This window comes from Microtus pennsylvanicus, chromosome 7 (assembly GCF_037038515.1).
Source record: "Microtus pennsylvanicus isolate mMicPen1 chromosome 7, mMicPen1.hap1, whole genome shotgun sequence".
NCBI lineage: Eukaryota > Metazoa > Chordata > Mammalia > Rodentia > Cricetidae > Microtus > Microtus pennsylvanicus.
In genome coordinates, this window is record NC_134585.1 from 121192971 (window position 1) to 121217599 (window position 24629).

Consider the following 24629-nt stretch of genomic DNA (forward strand, 5'->3'; position numbering starts at 1 on the left):
AAAAAAAAAGACTGTATTATAATGACAGGAGATCTGATAACCATGGTGAATACTAGCTGACTAACAGGGGGATAGTATATATAGTATGGAAATGTTGGACAAAGAGGTGATTTACAATCCAAAAGAAAACAACAAGAAGCAAGAGCTTTCATAATCCTACTCAGAATGAAACAGAAATTACAATTTATGATGTTTTTATTTTGGGAAATGTCCACCTAATAGTTTTTGACAGTGGTTCACTTTTTATAACTAACACATGCAAAGGAAGAGCAGAGGTTAGAGGAAGCTAGAGTAATATTTTATCTGTAGTGTTGTCTCAATAGTACACTTTCGTCTAAGCTGATTGCTTCTGCATACTCAGGGTCTCGAGTGGTGTCCATGGAGATGGCTGCTGCTGTAAGCTTGATGACCAGTGTGAAGGAGCGCTCAAGCCTCCAGGAAACACAGACGATACAACTCTTCTCATAGCTTCATCCTTTTCCCCTTTCCCGACACGAAGGAGGCTTGTGGGGCAATGACTGAGGTAGCTGCTGAGGTTTTGTGAAATGATACCAAGTGAAATGTGAGAAAATCCTTAACGTTCTTTTGTATGCACTGTCCTCACCCAAGGAATCCATTGTTTACATGCAAGTTCATGAAGAATATGCTTTCAGGGTGGAGGTCATGTACACAAGAGATCCCATTTGTTGAAGATGCTTTCTTCCATTGTATAACTTTAGCTTCTTTGTCAAAAACCAGATGTTCATAGGTGTGTGGGTTAATATCAAGGTCTTCTATTCGTTAAGTAAAATCTGAGCCTGTCGGTTACCAATTGGTGAAAGGTCGGAGTTCCTCGATTTCTCTACAACTCAGATGCCACACATACCAGGTACCAGGCTGTTGTTTTTCCCAGGAAAGCCTTATTAGCATTAGTTCTGTAAAGGCAATGTCAGCTCATTACAGCTGTCTGGTCATATTTGGCTCTCTGCATCATTCTCAAATGTAACATACTCATCAAAACCTTGCCTGTAATCAGTACTTCCATTACTGGTGGCTGTTTCTATACATAGTGGCATAGACAAGGACATGGAAGCATTGTTATTTATTAAAAGTCACATGCAATCTAGTTAAAGTGGCTGTCAAGAAATTTAAAAGGCTCTCCTCCTTCATTCTGTCCCAAATTTTTTTTTCTTTCTCCCTCATTGGGAATCAGACATCACAGACTCTGACAAGAGAATACAGTCATACAACAGGGATAATTAGGAGTTACCTTGTATATATTCTTGGTAGTTCACATTAGAGGTGTCCCCCATAGGTTCACATGTTTGAACATTAATCTCCAATTTATGATATTGTTTGAGGTAGTTATGGAGGTTTTAGAATATGGCACTTACCAGGTTTCAGAGTCTGAATTAAAAATTAATAGAATGATTTTTGTGGAAGAAATTTAAAGACAGCATAACATTGAGTCTGTGCAATGGTTACTATTGATAACCCTTACAAGGCTCTATAATGAAAAAGTATTAGCGGTACAGGAAAAAATATAGTTTGGTGAGGAAAAGAGGACTAGAAAGCAAAATGTTCCAGCCAAGGCGTGTGTTTAAAGAGGCTGCAACTGTAAGGAAATTACTGGCATCAAGAGAAGGCCTGCACTTCTCTAGAACAGTGGAGAAGGTGAGCTCTGGACAAAAGCCCACCCAGATAAGCTTCCAACTTATAGACGGAGAAAGCCTATGGAGTTGCTTTCTCCTAGGAAACAAGCGCTTCAGTGCACAAAAGCTGATACTAATATAGCCAAAGGGGGCTCAGAGTCTAGCCCTGGCAGGCAGATGAACTTAGCAGTGAGGTCCATGTGCCAGTAGCTTTGGAGGCATGGAAGATTCAAGAGTTGTGGATTTTTCCTCTGGGGTTCAGAGAGTCATCAAAGTCAGACAGTACGTGCCAGGGGAGTCTCCTCATGAAGGCCTTGAAAGGACAGGAGGCTGCTGCGTGATGTTCATGAGAGAGAGAAGCCTGGTCTGAGCTGAGACATCAGAATGTTAAAGATGCTGTATCCATGAGACATCTGACGAGGAGAGCTGCATGCACTGTGGAATAATATGTATGGAAAAACTGAAAATGTTAACAAAGAGATGAACATTTAAGGGGGAACCCAAAGGGGAATAATGGTTGAAGACAACTTTGTTTTCCCCTTCTAGCTTTATAGTTTTAAGGATTTTAAGCTTTTTAACTTAACTTTTTGTTTATGGTTTAAGAAGTAGTAAAGTACATTCTTTTGCATGTAACTGTGTAGCTAACCCCACCCCTATTTATAGAAAAGATTCTTTTCACTGATTTAGGAATCTTGGAACCATCTTGCAGGTACATTGCTCTCTCTCAAGTCAGTTTCATTAACCTATACATGTGCATCTATGAGAGTAAGAAATTGAGTCAAGTATTGAAATAGCAAAGCATTTCCCCCTTTTTCTTTAGTAAGCTTTGTTTTTTTTTTGTGTGTGCTTGTTTGCTTCTTCGTTTATTTAGCCTTACTATTCTGCACGGATTTTAGAACCAACTTGTCCATCTATATGTGGAAAAAGACTTTAAATTCTTTCATTCTGGAGGTTGCCTGTTGAACTTGAAGACCAACTTTGGACTCTGCCATTTTTTACAGTATGAAGAATCAATGATGATTCAGATGCCCTTTAATTTACTCTGTCTTCAACAATTTCCCTCAGTATTTTTGTGTTTTCAGTATATATACCTTACCATCATCTTACCAAAAAGTTTTCTTAAGTATTTTATTTTTTGATTTAGACAAAACCCACCATCAATGGTGGGTTTCTGAGTAGAGTGGAGGTACAGCCAGCCTCTGTACATTGTTCCTGTGCTTCTCTTAAAGATACTCAGTTTTTAAGAAGTATTACTTATTACTTTGAGTTTTCATGCTCAATATTATGTCATTCTAGATAAAAATGATTATTTTTCTTTTGTCCAATTGAACTACTGACAACATTTAGCATGGTATTAACTGGATGTAATAACAATAAACATTGCTGAGGGAATTAAGGGTTCATAAAATAGACATTGAAATGTGATCATTCTCATTCTGTTTTTGAAAAGATTTATGATGCATTTATATTAAATATTATTTAATGTGTTGTAGAATTTGATAGCCAAGCTATTTATGTCTGGACATTTATTTCAGGGTAGTGTTCCTGTTGTTAATTCTGAAAGCTTATACTGTGGGAAGCATAATTTATTAGAATAATCAGATTAGACATTCTCTTCTATAAAGAAAGCAAAGCCATTTTAGTGTTGGCAAGAGTCTTGGCTCTAGAGGGGTTCCCAGGTGTCCAAGGGGATTTACTCAGCTATGTCCTTGGGCAGCAGAGGGGAGGGTACCTGAACTGGCTTTCTCCCATAGTCACACTGATGAATATCTTGAATATCACCATAGAACCTTCATCTGGTAAGGGATGGAGATAGAGACAGAGACCCACATTGGAGCACTGGACTGAGCTCCCAAAGCCCAGATGAAGAGCAGAAGGGGGAAGAACATGAGCAAGGAAGTCAGGACCACGAGGAGTGCGTCCACCCAGGGAGACAGTGGGACTGATCTAATGGGAGCTCACCAAGGCCAGCTGGACTGGGACTGAATGAGCACAGGATCAAACCGGACTCTCTGAATGTGGCTGAGAAGGAGGGCTAAGAAGCCAATGATAATGACACTGGATTTTGATTCTACTGCATGTACTGGCTTTTTGGGAGCCTAGTCTGTTTGGATTCACACCTTCCTAGACCTGGATGGGGGGGGGGGCTTGGACTTCCCACAAAGCAGGACACTCTGACTTCTTTTAGGACTGGAGAGTAAGAGGGAGGGTATGGGGGGAGTGGGAGGGAAATGGGAGGATGGGAGGAGGTGGAAATTTTAAATAAATAAATAGAAAGAAAGAAAGAGAGAGAGGGAGGGAGGGAGGGAGGGAGGGAGAGAGGGAGGGAGGGAAGGATGTAGCTAGCCTTGGAAGTTATGGAGGATTTGTTAAAGTGGGGTGATGTTAGGATCCACTGTTGGGAAACAGCTTTTATCTTTACTATTCTCATTTAGATTGAGATAAAGCAACCAAGGCCAATGGCCTTCCCACCCAGCTGCTGAGTCTCAGGAGCCATATCCATGAAGTGTTGCATAATTCTAAACTCATTAGAGCCATCTAGCAGTATTATTCATATAAATTAACTAGGATTTACTTCCCAGGAGAAGGAAATATAATGTCTGCCTTATATCAGAAAATGACTTTAATAACAGCTGTCTCCTCAAATGGGCAATGCACGACACAGAGAATCCAGCCTTGGTCAAGCCTACGAAATAAGGTGACATGACTGGTTTTCCTTCCAACCAACTTGAAACACAGGAAATAACCGATCCATGACCAACTGATAACTGGGATATGGCAAGTGCTGATGCATGTATGATTCTCCATTGGTTCTATGATTCTATGATTTATGTTCTCTACATTCATACAGCAAAATATTGTGACACTGACATTGTTGCTATCGAATATCTTATGTAATAAAGCATATCATAATGCTAATACTGGGAAGCATATTGGGAAATTTAGTTAAGGGATCACCAGGATGTTATATCATTGGAAAGTTAGGATCTGAGAATTAACTACATTTAGATCGTCAAGAGCCTGTCTCCATGGGCATGTGTATGCTGAGGCTGTGGAAGTGGCAGGGTAAACATGAACAAATGTCCATTAGCATGAAAGTGTGAAAACGTCGGCTATGGCTTTATACAGTATAATGCTTATTCTTTTAATCGTTCTTAGCCCTCCCTAACTCTGCCATATTTCAGACGTGTTCATCCTAACGAGATTACTGAGTCCTAGGAGGTGAGCTCTAACCCCTTGAATGATCTTGCCTGATAACAGTGATTTTTTAGCATATTTGGCAACTTGGGCTACAACATACAGTTTGTGCTCATGATATAATTTATTGATTGCTTTCTATTGTTCACTTTGGAGCCTCCACTATGTTATATAAATTTGGTTTCTAGAAGGTCTTTAGAGTGAGTTCCCAGTCAGTTTCAATAGAAAGCAAGCACCCAAAGCTTGGCGGCCTTCCCTGGAAACACACTGTTCAAGTTTTCCTTTGCTATTGCTGAGAGAATTAAGAGCTGTCCTTGTGATTGCAATAGCAAATGATTAAGTGGCAACTCATACGTGATCATTCTGGATTCCACCCTCTGCCCTCACTTCCTTTGCTGATTTTTATCTGTGTCTCTTCACGGTAGTGCACCCTAAATGTTACAGCCTATGACAAACACACCAGAAAATGAGTAAACTCCAAAACTGGGCACTCACAGGAGTCTACTTGAAATTCTAGTTTCTGAGACCTCTAGAGAAACCTGTGGGTTCACTCCGAACATTATGCTGATCACAGACAGCATTTGTCTAAATCATGAGTAAACATTGATTTATATCACTGGGAAATTGTGTACACTCACCCCCTTCATTCCAAATAACATACATGCACATTAGAAATCTTAGCCTTAGTTGAGATTACATTTAAGCAATCTGAAACGAAGCTTTATGCCTATATGGGTATTTCAAAATGTATTAATAGAGGAAAGGAATAAGAAGGGATAACATTAGTTGAAAGTGGGCTTGAGACATGGATCTTACAGAGGACAAGAGTTTGACTCTTGGAACCCATGTGAGGTTTTCTTAACACCTCCTGTAACTCTAGCCCCAGGAGGACCTGATGCCTCTGGTCTCCGCAAGTACTGGAACTTGGGTGCACACATATGTATAGATAAAACTAAAAATAAAATATAAGTATTTTTTTTAAATAATACTAAAAAGAAAATGAAAACATAAAGACGACCAAATACCAAGAGTGCCTAGGTCTCGCTCACAAGCAGCCATCTAAGAATGCATAGGAAATGTGTCTCAGAGGGGTTACCACGGTGATGATAGCAGAAAATGATTCCCATCAGCATGGGAATTACACTGACAAACCTGGGGCCTTTGTGAATGAACTACCCTAAACTTCAAGGCTCCACATATGTCTCAAGAGTCCCCAGGGACCTCAGAATGTGTTGTCAAATACCTCTAAAACAATGAGAAGGGGGAAGAGGGCTAGCTACAAATCAGAATGGGGTGCATGAGGGACATGGTTTCCAAACTGAATGTCAGGTGAGAAGCACACAGGAGTCACAGCAGACTCGCAGGAAGTGCAACAGAGGACAGAGGAACAGGAGGCACAATCCTCGCTGAGCAGCACATCTGGCTGGAGCAGGACATCTGGCTGGAGCAGCACATCTGGCTGGAACCCCCTGTGACTAAGTTACTTAAGGTGGTTTGTGAGGAAAGAACCTGAACTCAGCCCTAAATGAGACCTAACTGATAGCAGGGACTGAAGTTGTAGGGTAATGTGGTCCTGGCACCATCCCAGAGGGAGATGCCTGGCTAGACACTAGTGGAGAGAGAAGGGAGGGTAGGGAGGGCAGTTCAGATATCTCTACCTTTTCAGCTCATTCTGCAGCTATCTTATAAGACAGCAAATCAGTGCCAACAATCTCCCTTAAAGTAGTGAATGTCATCTTTTCATTGTGTCCTTTCTTCCATCCTCCTGTCTTCATAGTCATTGTCTCTCCCTCCCTCCAAATGCCCACTCTGTTTTCTTCTCTAAAGAATCTATTTATAAAAATACCAATGCACTGATTGAGCACCAACTATGACGAGAGAGTCTGTGAGAACAAAGTGGCTTTGAAAGCCTGTATGGAAGTGGGTGAGGTGGCGGCTGAGCCTGGGGCATCCGCTTCACGACAGGTAACACAGTGGCAGTGTTTTGTGGATGTTCAAGCTTCATAAAGGCAGTATCTGGTAAGAGATTGTGTATTGAGGGGAACTGTGGAGTAGAAACCTAAGGTTCATTCTATTGTGATCACAGAAAACACATGGAATCAGAGGCATTCTTGTTTCTGTGTCACACCAGAGAAGGCTGGCACCACCACAGTGGTGGCCTCCAGTATCGTTTCATCCTATGAGACATCCAGGCAATCGTCACTGTCCACTCTCAGTAATAGCAATAAACCGTGGTGAACGTGGTATATAGTGAATGCCACATTTCTCTCTCTACCAAGTCAGCACACCAAGACACAGAGAGAAGCATCCAGGGCCCTCAGACTAGAGTAAATACTCAGCTTTCCAAGCATCCTGAGGTGATTCATAGAAAGCCCACTCTGGTGTCTCCTCAAGGAGAAAGCAGGAAAAAAACATAATGTCTAGAATACACAGTACAAAGCAGAAGGTAAGGAGGCAGAAGTCACAAAAGCCAGCGTACAGATTCTAGTGGTGGCAGAGCATTCCTTCCGCAACACCACAGAGGAAGAGGTTCAGCTAGCAACTTATCACACCGGCAGTGCTGATCTGATCACTCCCACATCACTCGGAGTGCTACCTGAATTCTTCTTATGTGGCCAGTCTCCAGGTGAGCCTCACCCTATAACCAGTGACATCCCCCCCAAGAAAGGAAAGGATTCTCATGATGAATTTTCACAGCTAATACGCAGTTACCTGAGACAGGTTTTGTTATTGTTGTTGTTGTTGTTTTGTATTGTTTTTTCAGCTTCAGGCTCCACACAGAGCTTTAAATAAATAATAAAACTCAGGAGTTACTTTTGTCATATGAAAGTGTTTAGTCAATACTTGCTTCAGCCTTTTACTAAATAGCAGCTAACCTGTTCATCCTGAGCCGTGGAACCATAGGACCCGCCACACACACACACACACACACACACACACACACACCTCCCATAACTCTTTCTAACTGCTGGGCTCCAACAGCGGTGTCTGTTGGTAAAGAAACACATCCCACAGCTATTCTGGCCTAGGTGTGAACATCCCTAGAGGCTCCTTTGTTGAGCACTTTGAAAAGGACTTCAGAGACTGTGGAGCCTGTTGGACGTTGGGCCTAGCCAGCAGATATAGGGCCACTTTGAGTTTCATATGTTTGTCTGACTTGTGGTTTGGCTCTCTGCACCCTGATCTACTGAGATGCTAACAAACCACACCACAGCAGAGCAGGCTCCAGCTTCTGGGTCTTCTTTGCTGCAAAGGGTATGTTTAAGACACAAGAGCCAAGACAAACTGACCCTCCATTAAGTTGTTTCTGTTCAGTACTTTTCCTCAGTGATGAGAATAGTAACTAATACAGTGGCCCAATGGATAAGAGACAATTTCAGTATCCAGAAGCTCCACTGCTTGCAGTGCCCAATGAGTGATCTTTACCAGACAGCAGAACAAAGCCCGGTGTTCCATCTGAGTTCAGCTGTTCATGCTAGTGGAGATCCCAAAAGCAAGGTGCAGCTGTCCAGGGCATTGCCTGCTGGTCTCATCAGAATCTAGGGTAGAATACTAGAAAAAGTTTTATCAGTTTCAAAAACACCTACAGGCCCAGAAATGTGATTGTCTCCTAAAATTGGTGTAGGAGTTCCTTCTGTTTGTGTGTTCCTTTGGTTGGATAATGAATAAAGAAACTGCCTTGGCCTAGCTGATAGGACAGAACTTAGGTAGGCGGAGTAGACAGAACTGAATGCTGGGAAGAAGAGCAGAGTGACAGACGCCATGGATCTCCTGCCAGAGACGGACGCTGGTTAGAATCTTGCTGGTAAGCCACAGTCACGTGGTGATACATAGATTAACAAAAAAGGGTTAAATTAAGATATAAAAAATAGCCAATAAAAAGTTAGAACTAATGGGCCAGGCAGTGTTTAAATGAATACAGTTTCTGTGTGATTACTTTGGGTGTAAGCTAGCTGGTCAGCCGGGACAGAACACTCTCCATGCAACAGAGTGGCGCCCATGTGATCTACTAAATCCACATGATCCACAAAAAGGAATTAGAGAACAATCCCATTTACACTACCTACAATAATAAAATATCTATTAATAAACTTTAAAATAAGATGAAAGATGTCTACAATGGAAAATATGAAACACTCATAGAAGAAATTGAAGAGGATACAAACACATGGCAAGATATTCCATGCTCATGGGTTGGAGGCATTTATCATGTCAAAATATTCATGCAATGCCTATCAAAATACTGAAATACCAAAGATCCTGAAATTTGTAAGACCACAAAAGTCCCCCCAAATAGTCAAATCTATCTTGAAAATTCAAATGAAGGCACTGCAACATTTGACTTGAAAACACTACAAATCTTCAGAAACTAAAATAGCATGGTACTGGCATAAACCCATACTTATTGAGCAGTGTAACAGTATAGAAAGCTCAGGAATCAGCCCAAGTGCATTTACAGCCAACTGCACTGAGCAGAAGAATAAAGAGCCCGACACAGCAGGCCAGGCTCCTAAGATGAATGGTGCTGTGCAAACAGTTTCATATGCCGAAGAATTACACTAGGCTGCCTCTCCCTCACTGGTTCTAGGGGTAACCGCGAATAGATCAAAGGACTTAAATGCATGATGGAAATTTCTGTAACTACTGGAATTGTTCTAGACGTTGACCTGGGCAAACAATTTTAGATATTACACAAAGCATAAACAACAAATCGCAAGTTGACAAATGGTATTAAATGAAGCTCAAAAGCTTCCACACAGTAAAATAAAAAAAAGAAAGTAGCAGTGCTAAGTGATCACTTCAGAATTGAAAAAGAAATACTTTTAAGCTGCATATGTGTTAGGACATAATATCCATCCTATATAAAGAACTAAAATCACTCAATAGAATAAAATGACCTAATAATCCACTGCAACTACTGGGTAAAGTATTGAATTTCTCAAGTGAAAATATGAATAGATACATTAAAAAGAAGTTCAGCAACCCTAACCATCAGAGAAACTCAAAATCAAGACTACAAGGAAATACTACATCACCCCGGTAAGGATAGCTATTATCAACAAAGCAAAACCCAACAAACTCTGGCCAGGATACAGAGAAAAGAATTGGTGGGAATGCAAGTCAGTACAGCTTTTAAAGAAACAGAAAAGGCTGAAAGTAAAATTACTTTACAACCCTACAATTCCACCACTAGGCATGTCCCCCTAAGAAATTATTCACCACGTTAAAGAAACCCCTGAACCACAAAGTTTATTGCAGTCCTATCTACGATTAATGCATAAAGGAAGTGGGTGCACACACACAATGGGACCCTTTCATTTGTGACATAGGACTGCAACTGGAGATCCCTGAGGCTAGTAAAGTGGCAAAGACAAACATCACCTGAGCTTGCTCATATGTAGGATGTAAAACACAGTTTCCGGAAGCTGAAGGTAGAATTGCGGCCATCAGAGGCTGAAAAGAGAAGTGGGGATGGGGTGTTTAAAGGCACCATTGGGTAAATAAGTAAACACCAATGCATAACATATTTCAAAATGGCTGAGAGGATTTTGAATGCATTTGCCCTAAAGAAGAAATAAAAAACTAAAATACTACATATACTAATAACCTTTATTTGATTTTTGTGCAATATTTGCATGAAGCAAACATCATTTTGTTTTGAAGGTTCATATTATTATTTGGTAATCAAAAGTTTTCAATATAAAATTTTAAAAGCCAGCCTGTCTTTTTAGGACTCCTTCCTCAGTGAAAAGAACTGGTTCCCCAAACTCTCATACTTTCAGCCTCCTATTTCCCCTCACCAGCATGGTCTGCTGGCAAGTAAGTTCTTCATTGACATTTCCCTGGGACCTTCCAGAGGAACGAGAAATACCTCTGCATCCTCTCCAAATACTGAGAGGCTGAACTGGATTAGTGGATAGGGTTGTTTCTAGTCCCAGGAATCTATCATTTCCTTTTGATTTAATACATCACCTCCCAAGAAGTCTGATTCCCATCATAGCAGCCACACCACAAGGGTGGACAGTGGAGTCAGGCTAGGTGACATCACCATCAGACAGTAGGCATGAACGCAATGTTAAGCCATGGATTTTCATTCACAAAAGCTGGAATGAAGGCAGAGCAACTCCAAAAATCTACTTCCTTAAGGAAGGGTTCCTTTTCTGTATAAATATCCAGCTGGCCAGAGATCTCTCAGCAGATCCGAGAGTCCAGAGAGCTTCATCCTCTAAGGTAAGACTCCCCACTCAGAGCTTTTTGCCACACTTCTGTGCTGATCTTGGTTGGAAACTCTTGACAATCTAAAGGTTTGTCCACTTATTTTCACTGCATATGTTTCACTTCCTTCTCCAATTAGAGCTGTGGGGTGAGGATCAGAAAAGGGGGGGGCTCTATAAAGAGCAGCATCAGGCTGACAGGAAGTTGTGGATGAGACAACACGACCAGGCACTTTAGTGTCCTCTATTCGAGTTGAGAATTTTCACCATCAAAGGCACTACTCTATGCATTTGGATGCTCAAATCTTAAAATCTTTGCTTCATGAGCCTATAATTCATCACAAATATAACACAGGGCTTACTAGAAATGGAAGAGTCAGAGTCTTGCTAGGGCAGGAGAAGGAAGAGGACTTGGAATGGGGCAGAGGCCTGGGGTGGGAAGGCATGGTGGGCAAGCCTGTATGAACAAGCAGAGTGCAGTGAGAACTCACAAAAAGCAAATGCAGAGGACAAGTGTGAACTGGGGCTCAGATGTGAATCTTGCAAGTGGGAGGGAAGGTTCACAGGAAGCCTTCCTATCAGAGTTCTACTCTAGACATTTTTGCCTGAAATGATTGAAAAACTAGGATTTGCAGCAATCCTAGGAGCTTACTGCTGGTTTGAGTTGTTCTATTCTGTTTATGATCTATACATAGGTTAAAAAAAATCATGGAACAAAAAAAAACATATAAAAGAGCTCCATTCACACAGATGTGGAAAACAAAATAACAAATTCAAGAGACTAGAGAAGAGGAAGCAGGTTTTAAGGTACCATTCTGCAGAAAAGGATACCAGCAGAGAGAAAAGACAAAGGTGTCCACAGTGCTGGACTAGTATAAGACAAGATCTTGAGAAATTCCTGGCCTTTCTTCTCATAGGTCAAGACTTCCCAAGTTCCCTGTTCTTTTAGTTTAGGATACAGAGCTTTATGTAATAAATATTTGAAGCTGGAGGCTGCCCTCTTTCCTGCTTGTGGGCTCAGTCACAAAGCAAACTGCCAGCCAGAGGAGAGAATGTTCTAGGCTTTCCTGAGATCCTTAACTCTGATGGATGTGAAATGAGCCTCATAATGAAATTGACTAAAGTTTAGCAATGGTGGTGCACGCCTTTAATCCCAACATTTGGGAGGCAGGGGCAGGTGGATCTCTGTGAGTTGGAGGCCAGCCTGGTTTACAAAGTGAGTTCCAGAGAAACCCTGTCTCAGAAACCAAAACAAAAAAACAGAAAAGAAGGAAGGATGGAAGGAAGGAAGGAAGGAAGGAAGGAAGGAAGGAAGGAAGGAAGGAAGGAAGGAAGGAAGAAAATGACTATAACCATTTATTTCTTATACAGAAGTGGTCAGATCCCTTTAATATTTTGCTGTAAAAGTAAGTAGCAACTATAAAAATAATCTATGATTTCTATCCAGCTCAGGAAAATAAAAGTGACTTTAATTTATAGGAGAAAAGCAATAAAAATATTTAGTATTCTGCACATTCCCTCAAAACTACCTAACCAGTTGTCCTGTCTCTAGGGTCAGCATCCTTTGAAGCATGAGCTCCTACCAGCAGAAGCAGCCCTTTGTGGCACCTCCTCAGCCTCAACAGCATCAAGTGAAGCAACCTTGTCAGCCTCCACCACAAGGAAAATTTGTTCCCATAACCACCACAGAGCCATGCTATGCAGATGTTCCACAACCAGGAAACACTAAGATTCCAGAGCCCTTCAACACCGAAGTGCCTGAGCCAGGCTACACTGTCGTCCTTGAGCCAGACTATACCACAATGCCTGGGCCATGCACTACCAATGCGACTAAGCAAGATTATACTACAGTCCCTGGGCCATGCACTACCAACGCCGCTAAGCAAGATTATACCACAATCCCTGGGTCACATTCTACCAACATCCCTGAGCCAGATTATACCACAATGCCTGGGCCATGCTCCACCAACACCACTGAGCAAGATTATACCACAGTCCCTGGGCCATGCACTACCAATGCTACTAAGCAAGATTATACCACAATGCCTGGGTCATTGTCTACCAACATGGCTGAGCAAGACTATACCACAATGCCTGGGTCATTGTCTACCAACACCGCTGAGCAAGATTATACCACAGTCCCTGGGCCATGCACTACCAATGCTACTAAGCAAGACTATACCACAATGCCTGGGTCATTGTCTACCAACATAGCTGAGCAAGACTATACCACAATGCCTGGCTCATTGTCTACCAACACCGCTGAGCAAGATTATACCACAGTCCCTGGGCCATGCACTACCAATGCTACTAAGCAAGACTATACCACAATGCCTGGGTCATTGTCTACCAACATAGCTGAGCAAGACTATACCACAATGCCTGGGTCATTGTCTACCAACATGGCTGAGCCAGATTATACCACAATGCCTGGGTCATTGTCTACCAACACCGCTGAGCAAGATTATACCACAGTCCCTGGGCCTTGCACTACCAATGCGACTAAGCAAGATTATACCACAATTCCTGGGCCAGGCACTACCAATGCAGCTAAGCAAGATTATACCACAATTCCTGGGCCATGTACTACCAATGCAGCTAAACAAGATTATACCACAATTCCTGGGCCATGTACTACCAATGCAGCTAAACAAGATTATACCACAATTCTTGGGCCAGGCACTACCAATGCAGCTAAGCAAGATTATACCACAATTCCTGGGCCATGTACTACCAATGCAGCTAAACAAGATTATACCACAATTCCTGGGCCAGGCACTACCAATGCAGCTAAGCAAGATTATACCACAATTCCTGGGCCAGGCACTACCAATGCAGCTAAACAAGATTATACCACAATTCCTGGGCCATGTACTACCAATGCAGCTAAACAAGATTATACCACAATTCCTGGGCCATGTACTACCAATGCAGCTAAACAAGATTATACCACAATTCTTGGGCCAGGCACTACCAATGCAGCTAAACAAGATTATACCACAATTCTTGGACCAGGCACTACCAATGCAGCTAAGCAAGATTATACCACAATTCTTGGGCCAGGCACTACCAATGCAGCTAAGCAAGATTATACCACAGTCCCTGGGCCATGTTCTACCAATATCCCTGGGCCAGACTGTACCATGGTTCCTGGGCCATGCACTACCAACTTCTCTGAACCTGGCTTTGTGAATGTCTCTGAACCCAACTATACCAAGGTCCCTGATCAGGGCTACACCAACGTACCTGGCCAGTGATATTCTAAGGTACCAGAGCCATGTCAGGCTAAGGTTACTGAGGTATACCCCACAAATGTCATTCCACAATTAACTCAGCAGGAGACCAAGCAGAAGTAACACAGTCCATAGCCAACCAGACTCTTAAAGAGCCAGCCACCTGCTGCTGAACTCCTTCCTGTCTGCTTCTTCCCCATTGTCTAGAGATCACAATCTTTTGTCACACTCTCTACTGTACCCTAAAAATACATGCTTTGGTGTCTTTCTCTATATTCTCCAAGGTATCTTTAGAGCCTCTGAGTTAAGTGGAAGATCTCAGTGCCTTGAATGTTCTTTGATTCCTCAGAGTTCATCTGAAGCAGAACTCTATGGGATTCTCTATAGGAAAAAAAAATGTGTATTTCCTGCTTTGTCTCCATTAAATTGCTTTTAAGTGCACGCTTGCCTCTGTGTGATACATGCTGAATCGTTCCCACTCCTTTGCCTCCCTCTGTGAGTCAAGACTTATATCCTGATAAGGATTGGTATAGATGACATCTCATTAGCATTAACCATCACAGTGTACTCCAGGGGGCTGTAAAGACACATTAGGAGGCTCCCGTGGAAGAGTCTCTAGGTATTGTATACTGGCACTCAAAGGTCCTTCTGTATCTGGCTAAGACATACCCAACCGTTTTCTTTTCTTTTTTAAAAAATATTTATTTATTTATTTATTTACTTATTTATTTATTTATTATGTATACAATATTCTGTCTGTGTGTATGCCTGCAGGCCAGAAGAGGGCACCAGACCCCCATTACAGAAGGTTGTGAGCCACCATGTGGTTGCTGGGAATTGAACTCAAGACTTTCGGAAGAGCAGGCAATGCTCTTAACATCTGAGCCATCTCTCCAGCCCCCCAACCGTTTTCTATGCCCTAAGCTACTACCTCTCATCCTCAGTACTGCACCCCGAAGTCGGGATTCACCTTGTGTGCTTTAGTACCAGTTTTCCTCTTTGTTCTCCCATTTTTCCTTTTCATTAGCCCTGATACATACCAATCCACTCTTTCCCTGCACATCTCTGCACACTCTCATGATGAACTACACAAATTCTACCCTCATTAACTCAGGCAACCCTCGCTTTCTCCAGACGTCCATCACATAAGGGAGTCCTGCATCTGGGGACACGGGAGAAAAAGATGCATAGTGCACACCTTGCAGAGGTGTTCTCTCTTGCGATCATGACAGTCGGTGTCCTTGCCATACAAACATGCACACACTATGCTATCACTCTGCTTATTCCACCCACCATTTGACTAGTCTTATCTGTCCCAGAGTAATGCACAGAACACTTTATCCAGTGATTAAAACAGGGCCTGAGTTTTAAGCAGTGGCATAGAATTCACACTCCAGAAAAGGGAATAAGTTAGGGGAGTGCAGTTTACTGAGCTGTGAAATCCCAGGAGTGAAAGGGGGGCTAGAGGAACACTGAATACAGCTGCTCCCTGGTTCCATGAACGAAGACATGTGTTTGCCTCACACCTAGAGCTTGGAGTCCCAGCTCCCTGCTGTCTCCTACAGCCCCATCTTTGTTTCAGGAATGGCAAACAGAGGATGAGGTAATGGTGATCCAGCTCCAGCAGCAGCAAAATATAAATTTTAGAAAAACTGCATCAGTCCCTAGGGAACAGGCTGTGTGTTTAGTTCCACTGTATCAGAGGTATGAGTCAGGTGCCCTAGCAGAAGCAACGTGTTAGGCAAGTACTTCAAGTAGGTTTCCAAAGAGTTCCGGAGACACAAGGGGGGTTCAAGGAGATAACTCACCCTCCAGATTGTCACAAGATGACGAGAAGTTGTTAGGTAGGCAGGAGAGAACGTCACCCTTCATACCTGTTAGGTACGTACGTGCGGAGGTGGCTTCGCATCACCACCAGTTTCAACGGTGGGAAAGTCTAGAGACGAGTGCAGAGTGAATCACTATTAAGTAAGCTAATGCTGAGTGCAGAGGGGCAGCGTGTGCTTTGCAGCCACGTGAATATAGAGTGAGGCACTTCCATTAATCCTATCATTTGGGGCTGCCTATTTTCAAACTATTACTATTATATATAATATATTTATAAATATATATATAATACATTTAACTTACCTGTTATATAATATGTATGCTACCTGTTAAGGTACTTTAAAGTGTTCAGTTCTGTGGCATTGATTCGATGTGTCCCTTTGTCAAAATACATGCAAATGAGATTATGAAATATGAAAATCCCTAACACTAAATTCAGCAAAATATAAATGTTGGTTCCTCCTGTCAACTCTTCATTAATGTTCATTTTTGTCTGTCTTTCAGAAGCATTTGCATCATGTGATACTATCTCATACTTATTTTATGAATTTTATTGTGACACTTAATATATGCCCTATGAGCTATCAGTAAGCTAAAGGCAACGTGTTCTGCCCTTCAAAGCCACTCCTGGGTTCTTCAGCACAGATCCCCTGAGAGGACCCTCTGGAGTCCTTGCTGACAGCATTCCTGGTACCTTTCCTTCCCACAGACACTTACCTATTGCATTTCATCTGTCGTCTGTGTACATGTGTGGAGATTATGAGTGTCACGTGTGGAGGTCAGAGGACCACCTTCAGAGACAGGCTCTTACCTTCTACCGTGTGGGTCCCAGAGATCAAGCTCAGGCTGTCCGCCTTGGTGACAAGCCAGCTCCTTTACCCACTGAGCTTCTCTCTGGGCCTTATTCCATCCCTACAAGCCAGTCTTCTCTTGTGGATCTGGGAAGAGCCAACAGCCACTGAGACCAGCAGCCCAAGAATTTCCAGCTCAGCCAGTAGCCAGGCCATTTCTATAAATCTCCTTCATTTTGATTAAACTGTGACAGTTCCTGTAGTGAAAGAGATTTTGCTTCTCTGGTTTCTTCCCTTCTCTACCCTATTAACCCTGTAATGGCCAGAGGAAGTGTTTACCCATTGCTTATCATTTTTTTCATTGTTTTTATTGAGCTATTCATTTTTTTTCTGCTCCCTTCTCCCGTTCCACCCTCTCCTATGACCCCCATGCTCCCTATTTACTCAGGAGATCTTGTCTTTTTCCACTTCCCATGTGGATTAGATCTGTGTATGTCTCTCTTAGGGTCCTCTTTGTTGTCTAGGTTCTCTGGGGTTATGGGTTGTAGGCTGGTTTTCTCTGGTTTATGTCTAAAAGTCAGCTATGAGTGAGTACATATTATTTGTCTCTCTGAGTCTGGGTTACCTCACTTAATGTTTTTTCTAGATCCATCCTGCAAATTTCAAGATGTCACTAATTTTTACCGCTGTGTAGTACTTCATTGTATAAAAGTGCCACCTTTTCTTTATCCATTGTTTGGTTGAGGGGCATCTAGGTTGTTTCCAGGTTCTGGCTATTATGAATAATGCTTAACTGACTACTCCCTGGTTACCCCAGCAATGACCAACTACAAATCAAAAGGGGGAATTTCCAATCTCCTTCCCACAAAACTTCCTGTGGAAACTGGGAGAAGGACTCCCACTATATCATATGGGCCTGACCTCTCCTCTGAGGTCAGCCCCTGCCCCCACCACACTGCTATTTGTCTGGCTGTGGCCAATAGTCATCTCATAACCTTCCTACTCCAAGAGATAATCTTTCCTTGGTGTCCCTCCAGAGTTCTAAACTCAAAGCCTTTCAGACTTGATCTCTCCCACCAAGCTTGACTTCTGTGATTGGCAGACTCTCTCCTTTTCCCAATGTTAGGCTAATGTGCAGAGGGCAAAATGCTGCTTCCGCATGAAAACCCTGACCTTCAAGACAGCCATTTATACAGTTTGGCAACTATCATGTTGACATTTCAGATCCCTGGATCAGTATCATAACTTCTACACATAAATAAATGATAATTGGTCCCCCCCCGCCCCCGCTCTGCTTTGTCCTCTAAATCTTTGTTTCCTCTTTGTTCTGGGACCACAACCTCAATGGCTGATTTAAAAACAAAACAAACAAAAAAAACCCCTCTATTTTCTGATTCAGGTAAAAACAAAGTTATGAAGCAGTTTCTAGTATGCCTGCATTTCTGACTGAGAAAAGTCTCTAGGCGGGTCTAGGTCACCCAGCTCAACTTTTCGAGTTCCACCCCCTCTTCCCTGCTGTGCCCCATTATGCCCTCATACTCACCACCGCCCTCTCCAGACTTAGGATTCCTGGATGCACATGGGATCTCTCCTGACTTGCGTTGCACAATGCACACAAGGGACTTTGCTGTCTAGCTTGGGGCTCCTCTGTCAACTCAGAGCCCAATCCACCGCCCAACAAATGACTGGAGTCATTTAATGTTGGCTAAGATGGTGAGAGGTTTATCCCTCTGCTGAATAATGCTGTGGATTTGATGACAGTGTTGGAACCACTTTCTTCTAAACAGGTACCACCTACTGAGAACGCCCTGGGGCCTGAGTCTTCGGGAACTTCACCTCTCTAAAAGCAAATTACTTTTCTTTGGGAGTGACAAAATTCCTGCAAAAGCAACTTACCCATCTCAAACCTTCCCCATCACTCTCTCTTTCTAACACACACACATATACACACTTAATTAAAAAAACAAAACAAAACAGGATTAACATGGCTTGCAACCAAGCGTGACAAGCCTGACAAATTGAGTTTGAAGCCTGCAACCCACATGATAGAAGGAAAGAACCAGTTCCTCCATGCTGCCCTCTGACACCGCGGCACGTGCGCACACACACAACAAAAGAAGTGTTTTAAGACTTGTTTTTATCTCTGTGTAAGGATTGTGTGATGTGTTCAAGTGGTGTCAAATAAGGGTGTTAAATCTCTTGTAGGCACACTTACAGGTGGTTGTCAGCTGCCTGATATGGTTGCTGGGAACCAAACACGTGCTCTGGAAAAGCAGGAAGCACTCTTAACCACTGAGCTATCCCCTCAGCCCCAAAATTCTTCAGAGCAACTTAATGGTGGAAGAGTTTATTTGGGTCATGATTTCAGAAGGTATCACAGTGATTAAGGATGTGGGCTGGTTCCATTGTGGTAGGAGCATGTAACAAAGCCTCTGGCATGGCAGCAAGACCAGGACGCAAAAACAAAGGCCCCTTTGGTAACCTATGCCCTACAGCTAAGCCCCACATTCCAAGAGTTCTACAGTCTCTCAAGTAGTGCTGCTAGATGGGGACCTAGTGTTTAAACACTCAAGACTGTGAAAGATATTTTTCATTCCACCTCTGCTCCCACAGGATCATGAACATTCTGTAAGGAGAAATGCATTTGATATCACTTCAAATTTTTATACAGTCTGTACTATCTAGTTTTATGTTAACTTGACACAGCTAACTCATCAGTGAGGAAGGAACCTCAGTTGAGAAAATGCCTTCATAAGATCCAGCTACAAGCCATTTGTAGGCTGAGTAAGTCACGAAGAACAAGTCAGTAACTAGTACCCCTCCATGGCCTCTGCATCAGCTCCTGCCTCCAGGTTCCTGCCCTGTTTGAGTTTCTGTTCTGACTTTCTTCAATGATAAAAAATTATCTGGAAGTATAAGTATAAGCAGCAGGCCGCTTCCTGCCACCCGAGAGGAGCATGGGCCCTTCATTACGTCCTGCTCAGCTAGCTTACACCTGAAATAACCACACGGAAATTGTATTAATTAAATTGCTGCCTGGCCCATTAGCTCTAGCCTCTTCTTGGCTAATTCTTACATCTTGATTCAACCCATTTCTAATAATCTGAAGCCACGAAGTCATGGCTTACCGGGAAAGATTCAGCATGTCTGACCTGGCAGCTTCATGGTGGCGCTCTCTGCCTCTGTTCTCTTTCTCCCAGCATTCTGTTCTGTCTACTCTGCCTATCTAAGCTGCTGCCCTATCAAAAGGCCAAGGCAGTCTCTTTATTTAACCAAAGAAAGCAACACATACAAAGAAGATCCTCCTACACCAGTTGCTTTGGCTTTGGTGTTTCATCACAGCAATAGAAACCCTAAGACACAATTTTAACTATCGTAACACTGTTCAAAAATAAAACATAAACAATTTCTTTTAAAACTCAAGGCAATCTCTTAACTTGGAGCCTCTATACATAAAATCAAGTTAGGCACATGCAAGAACAGAACAAAAGGGAAAACCAGATCAAAAAGGCTGAAACTCAGTAGGGCAAACATTAAACCTTGTAGACATCTGCCAGAACTGAATGGATGTGATGGCACCATCTCAGTTCCAAAAGGAGCCAAGTGAGGAAGTGTCCACTCACCTGTACTCACATCTACATCAAATGCATCCATTATGTTTCCATTATATGTTTTCATAAATAAGATTATTCAGTATTATTTGATATGAACAAAACTATGATGCCAAGTATATACATGGAGTACATATATATACAGATACACACACATCTATATACACACATACATATATACAGCATAAAGAGATCTCAAAGAAAAATTTGTTCAGAATAATATTTTAATATATCTTTTTCATTAATGGGAATGACAAAATAAAAATAATCAGAAAAAACCATGTCAACAGAAATAATAAGTGAAAAGTCATTAGCATGGTTACATATAGAAATGTATAAGGTTGGTTTTATATATACAAAGTGTATAAGATAGGACAATGTTGTAGAAAGACTTTTTATGAATATATAGAATCTTCTCTTTAGAGTTCTCACTATGGAATCAATTTTTCCTTTACTCTTTCTGAATTTTATTAAATTTTTACTTAGATGATTACAGTCTCACACAGATGTAAAAGAGACACTGCCAGGTTACTCCAATATTAACGGTTTGTGTAACCAGTATTGCAAGCAATATGCTGGTATTGATGTCTACCTAGCTTGTTCACACTCACACCTACCAAACACTAAAAGAGGCCTTGGCTCTCAGACCCAATTGATGCCAATGAAGCTCTTGCCTCCTGTATCAGTGAGGTCAAGGGGAACTGGACTCCATCTCTGCACAAAGAACAGACACAATTCCAGTCCTACTGTGGTGGTGGCAGAGGGGGCCTGATGGAAACTATAGCTTTCACCATGCCCTCCCGGGAACACTATGTAGAGAGCAACAGGAAGTAACTCCACTCAGCAGCCACACAGTGTCCCACCCACCTGCCGAGTGATGCTGAGCAGGGATCCTGGACTTTTACTTGGCAGTAATAAGGCACTGTTCTCCTTAAAAATATGTAAGAGAAATATATTTTTAAAACACCCTAAAAGGTTTGAATAACAAAGAGAATCAATCACAGAATGTCAGAACATAACATGGAAATAGAAAGAGCAAAACCAAGGAGTGAAAATCTCAAAATGCAATGAGATGATAGCAACATGAGTGCCAATCTTTTTATCAGGAGTGTTCTGGATCCCAGCAGGCTGGAGGTGTGATCAGTCAGGTCAGTTCTTGTGCTGAGTTTCTTAGTGTACCGGAAGCTTTTAGGGCATTAGTTCTTCACTGTGAGCTGTAACACTGAGATCCACTCTCCTATTGGGAATGATGGGATTCTTTGATGGAAACATTTGCTTCACCGTTCATAGATATGGGGAACATATACATCCAGTATATATGAGATTTATTAGAATCCCTTTCAGGCTCACAGGCTGTGGTTCAGCTAGTCCAACAAAGGCTGTCTACCATTAGAAAGTCCAAGAATCCAGTAGTTGTTCTGTCTGTGAGGCCGAATGTCTCAGCTAGTTCAGTATATTCCAAAGAAGTAGGCTCTAATGCCAGTGAAGGAATGAATTTGCCAGTAAGAGCAAGAGAGCAAGCTTCCTTCTTCCATGTACTTTATATATAGGCTGTCAATAAAAGATATGTCCCAGATTAAAGGTGGATCTTCCCATCCCAAAGAATCCATATTAAATTAGGTCTTCCTACTTAAAATGATTTAATTTTAAAAAGTTCCCTCAAGGTATACCAAGAATAGCCATCACAAATGGTAAAATCTTATTAATTGAAGTGGGAGGGGGCTTATGGTACCAAACTCACCCACAACTTAAAAAAAAAAACCCATAGCGAGCTCCGAGATTTTTATTTAATAGTTTATTGTATATGAGACAAGTATTGTCCCCCATTATAGAGATTTAAACTTTAATATATGTATATATGCATGCGTGTGTTTTAGGAAGCTTCAATTTCAATACGCCTTTCCCAAGGGTCTTTAATGTTTGTTATCTGTTGTAATAGGAGCGGCGGGGCTGCGTCCCCGGCACCCTGGCTGCCTGCTAACTTATGCCCCCAAATAATTACACGGACACTGCTTGGCCCATTTCTATCTAGCCTCTTCTAGGCTAATTCTCACGTATTAATTTAGCCCATTTCTAATAATCTGTGTAGCACCGCTAGGTGCGCTTACCGGGAAGATTCTAGCCTACGTCCATTCTGGGTCGGAGCTTCATCGCGTGTGCCTCAGAGAGAGCAGAGCTATCGCGTCTGCCCGGGAGAGGGGAGCATGGCGTCTCTGCTCTGGAGAGCGAGCTGTCGAGTCTTAGCTCACTTCCTCTTCCTCCCAGCATTCTGTTCTGTTTACTCTACTCACCTATGTTCTAACCAATAAAATGGGCCAAGGCAGTTTCTTTATTAGCCAATGACCTTCCTCCATCAGTTATCCTTCCCTATTATCTCTACCCTTCCCTGACACCCCTACCCCATTTATCCTTGCCTGTTCCTTTGTTATCTTTCCTCCCCTTTATACCACCCTCATTCTCCCTTTCCCTTCTTTGAACTTTTCTATGTATCCTATTAGTTGCTTAGCTTCTGCAGGTACCCAACTGAAAGATAGAAATCTAAAAGTTCAAAGTTCATTCTGAGTATTTCTGGCTCCATCCACTCTCCTGTAAGCCCCAATATTTCATTTTTTTCTGTACAGTCAAATAAAATCCCACTGTGTTTATTCCACACTGCCATCATCTGTGCATCAGTTGATGGAGATCTAGGCTATGCTGGCTAGTTTGAGTAAACTCGGCACAAATCTAGACATACATGGACAGGGGAATCTCAGTAGAGAAACTATCTCATCAGACTGGTCTGTGACCTTGTCTGTGAAGGCATTTTCTTGATTGCTGATTGATGTGGGAATGCCCTAACCCACAGCAAGTGGTATCATCCCTAGGCAGGAAGATTCTCAGACAATAAAAGATTGTGTCATGTGGTAGATGTATTTCTATCTTTTTGATAATCCACCACACTGGTTTCTACAGTAGCTTCACCAGTTTGTACTCCAAAATGAAACTAGATGAAAACTTCATCTTTCGGTTTACATAATGCTCAAACCAAAATTGATCAAGGACCTCACATGAAACTCAATCCGCTGATTCAAGTAGGGAATATACTTCAACTTATGGCAACCAGAAAGGGCTTCCTTCTCAGGAATTAATAACAACATTTAACAAATGGGACGGTATGAAACTAAAATGCTCTGCACAGCAAAGAGTAAGAATCAAATGAAAATTACGAAGGATTTTACACAACAGACATTTTGAGAGATGTTAGAGGAAAATGGAGCAAAAGTAAAAGTGGAGATGGTATAATACAGGAAACTATTGATTTCAATAAACATAAAGTAAATATTACCACTTTGTAATTTTTAAAGTCCTCAGAACCAAGGGCAGGAGATGGGTTTATTGCACTGGCTGCAATACAACAGAAAAGAATTATGGTAAGTTCCAGGATAGGTTATAGTTTTCTTTTGTCTAATTTTTCATATTTTAGCATATTATTTTCCCTCCTAACTCCTGCAAGATTTTTCTTACTCCCTCAATTTCATATTCTGTGTTCCCTCAAAAAAAAGCAAGAAAAAGAAATAAAGTAAAACAAATATGCCAATAAGAAAAAGAAAAAAAGTACCAAAACAAAGCCAGATGAAACATAAAGGTCACAAGCAAAAAATAGAAACCTTTTTGTGTTGACCAACTACTTCTGTGCATGGGTACTGCCGTGGAGGGTGGTTGGTATACCCAGTGGTACTCCACTGGAGAAAACTGATGGGGACTGCGAGGCAGGATGGTTGATATACCCAGCAGTACTCCACTGAAGAAAACTGTTAGGGACTGTCATGGAGGGTGGTTGATATACCCAGTGGTACTGGAAATTTAGGGGACTGCCGGGGAGGGTGGTTGATATACCCAGAGGTATGCCACTGAAGAAGACTGATTTTCCCTTGTCTAGCAGGTATCAGTTGCAAATAGCTCCTTGCTTAGGGATGGGAATTTGTGTCCACTTCTCCTCCTCAGTGACAGGAATTACATCAGCTTTGAAACTGTGGAGGTCTCACGCGTGCTGCCATAGTCTCTGTGAGTTCATACATACATCAGTCCTGGTGTGTCTGGAAAACATTGTTTCCTTAGAGTCAGCCAACACCTCTGGCCCTTA

The 24629-nt window shown here is 42.0% G+C and overlaps 1 protein-coding gene across 1 annotated transcript; it reads left to right on the plus strand.

Annotated features, from left to right (window-relative positions):
- The first annotated feature begins 12615 nt into the window (after window positions 1-12615).
- Window positions 12616-14400, plus strand: LOC142854097 (uncharacterized). Its single transcript, XM_075979204.1, is given in 2 exon segments — window positions 12616-13963; window positions 14108-14400. Coding segments are annotated over 2 exon segments (1641 nt in total).
- Window positions 14401-24629: the final 10229 nt, after the last annotated feature.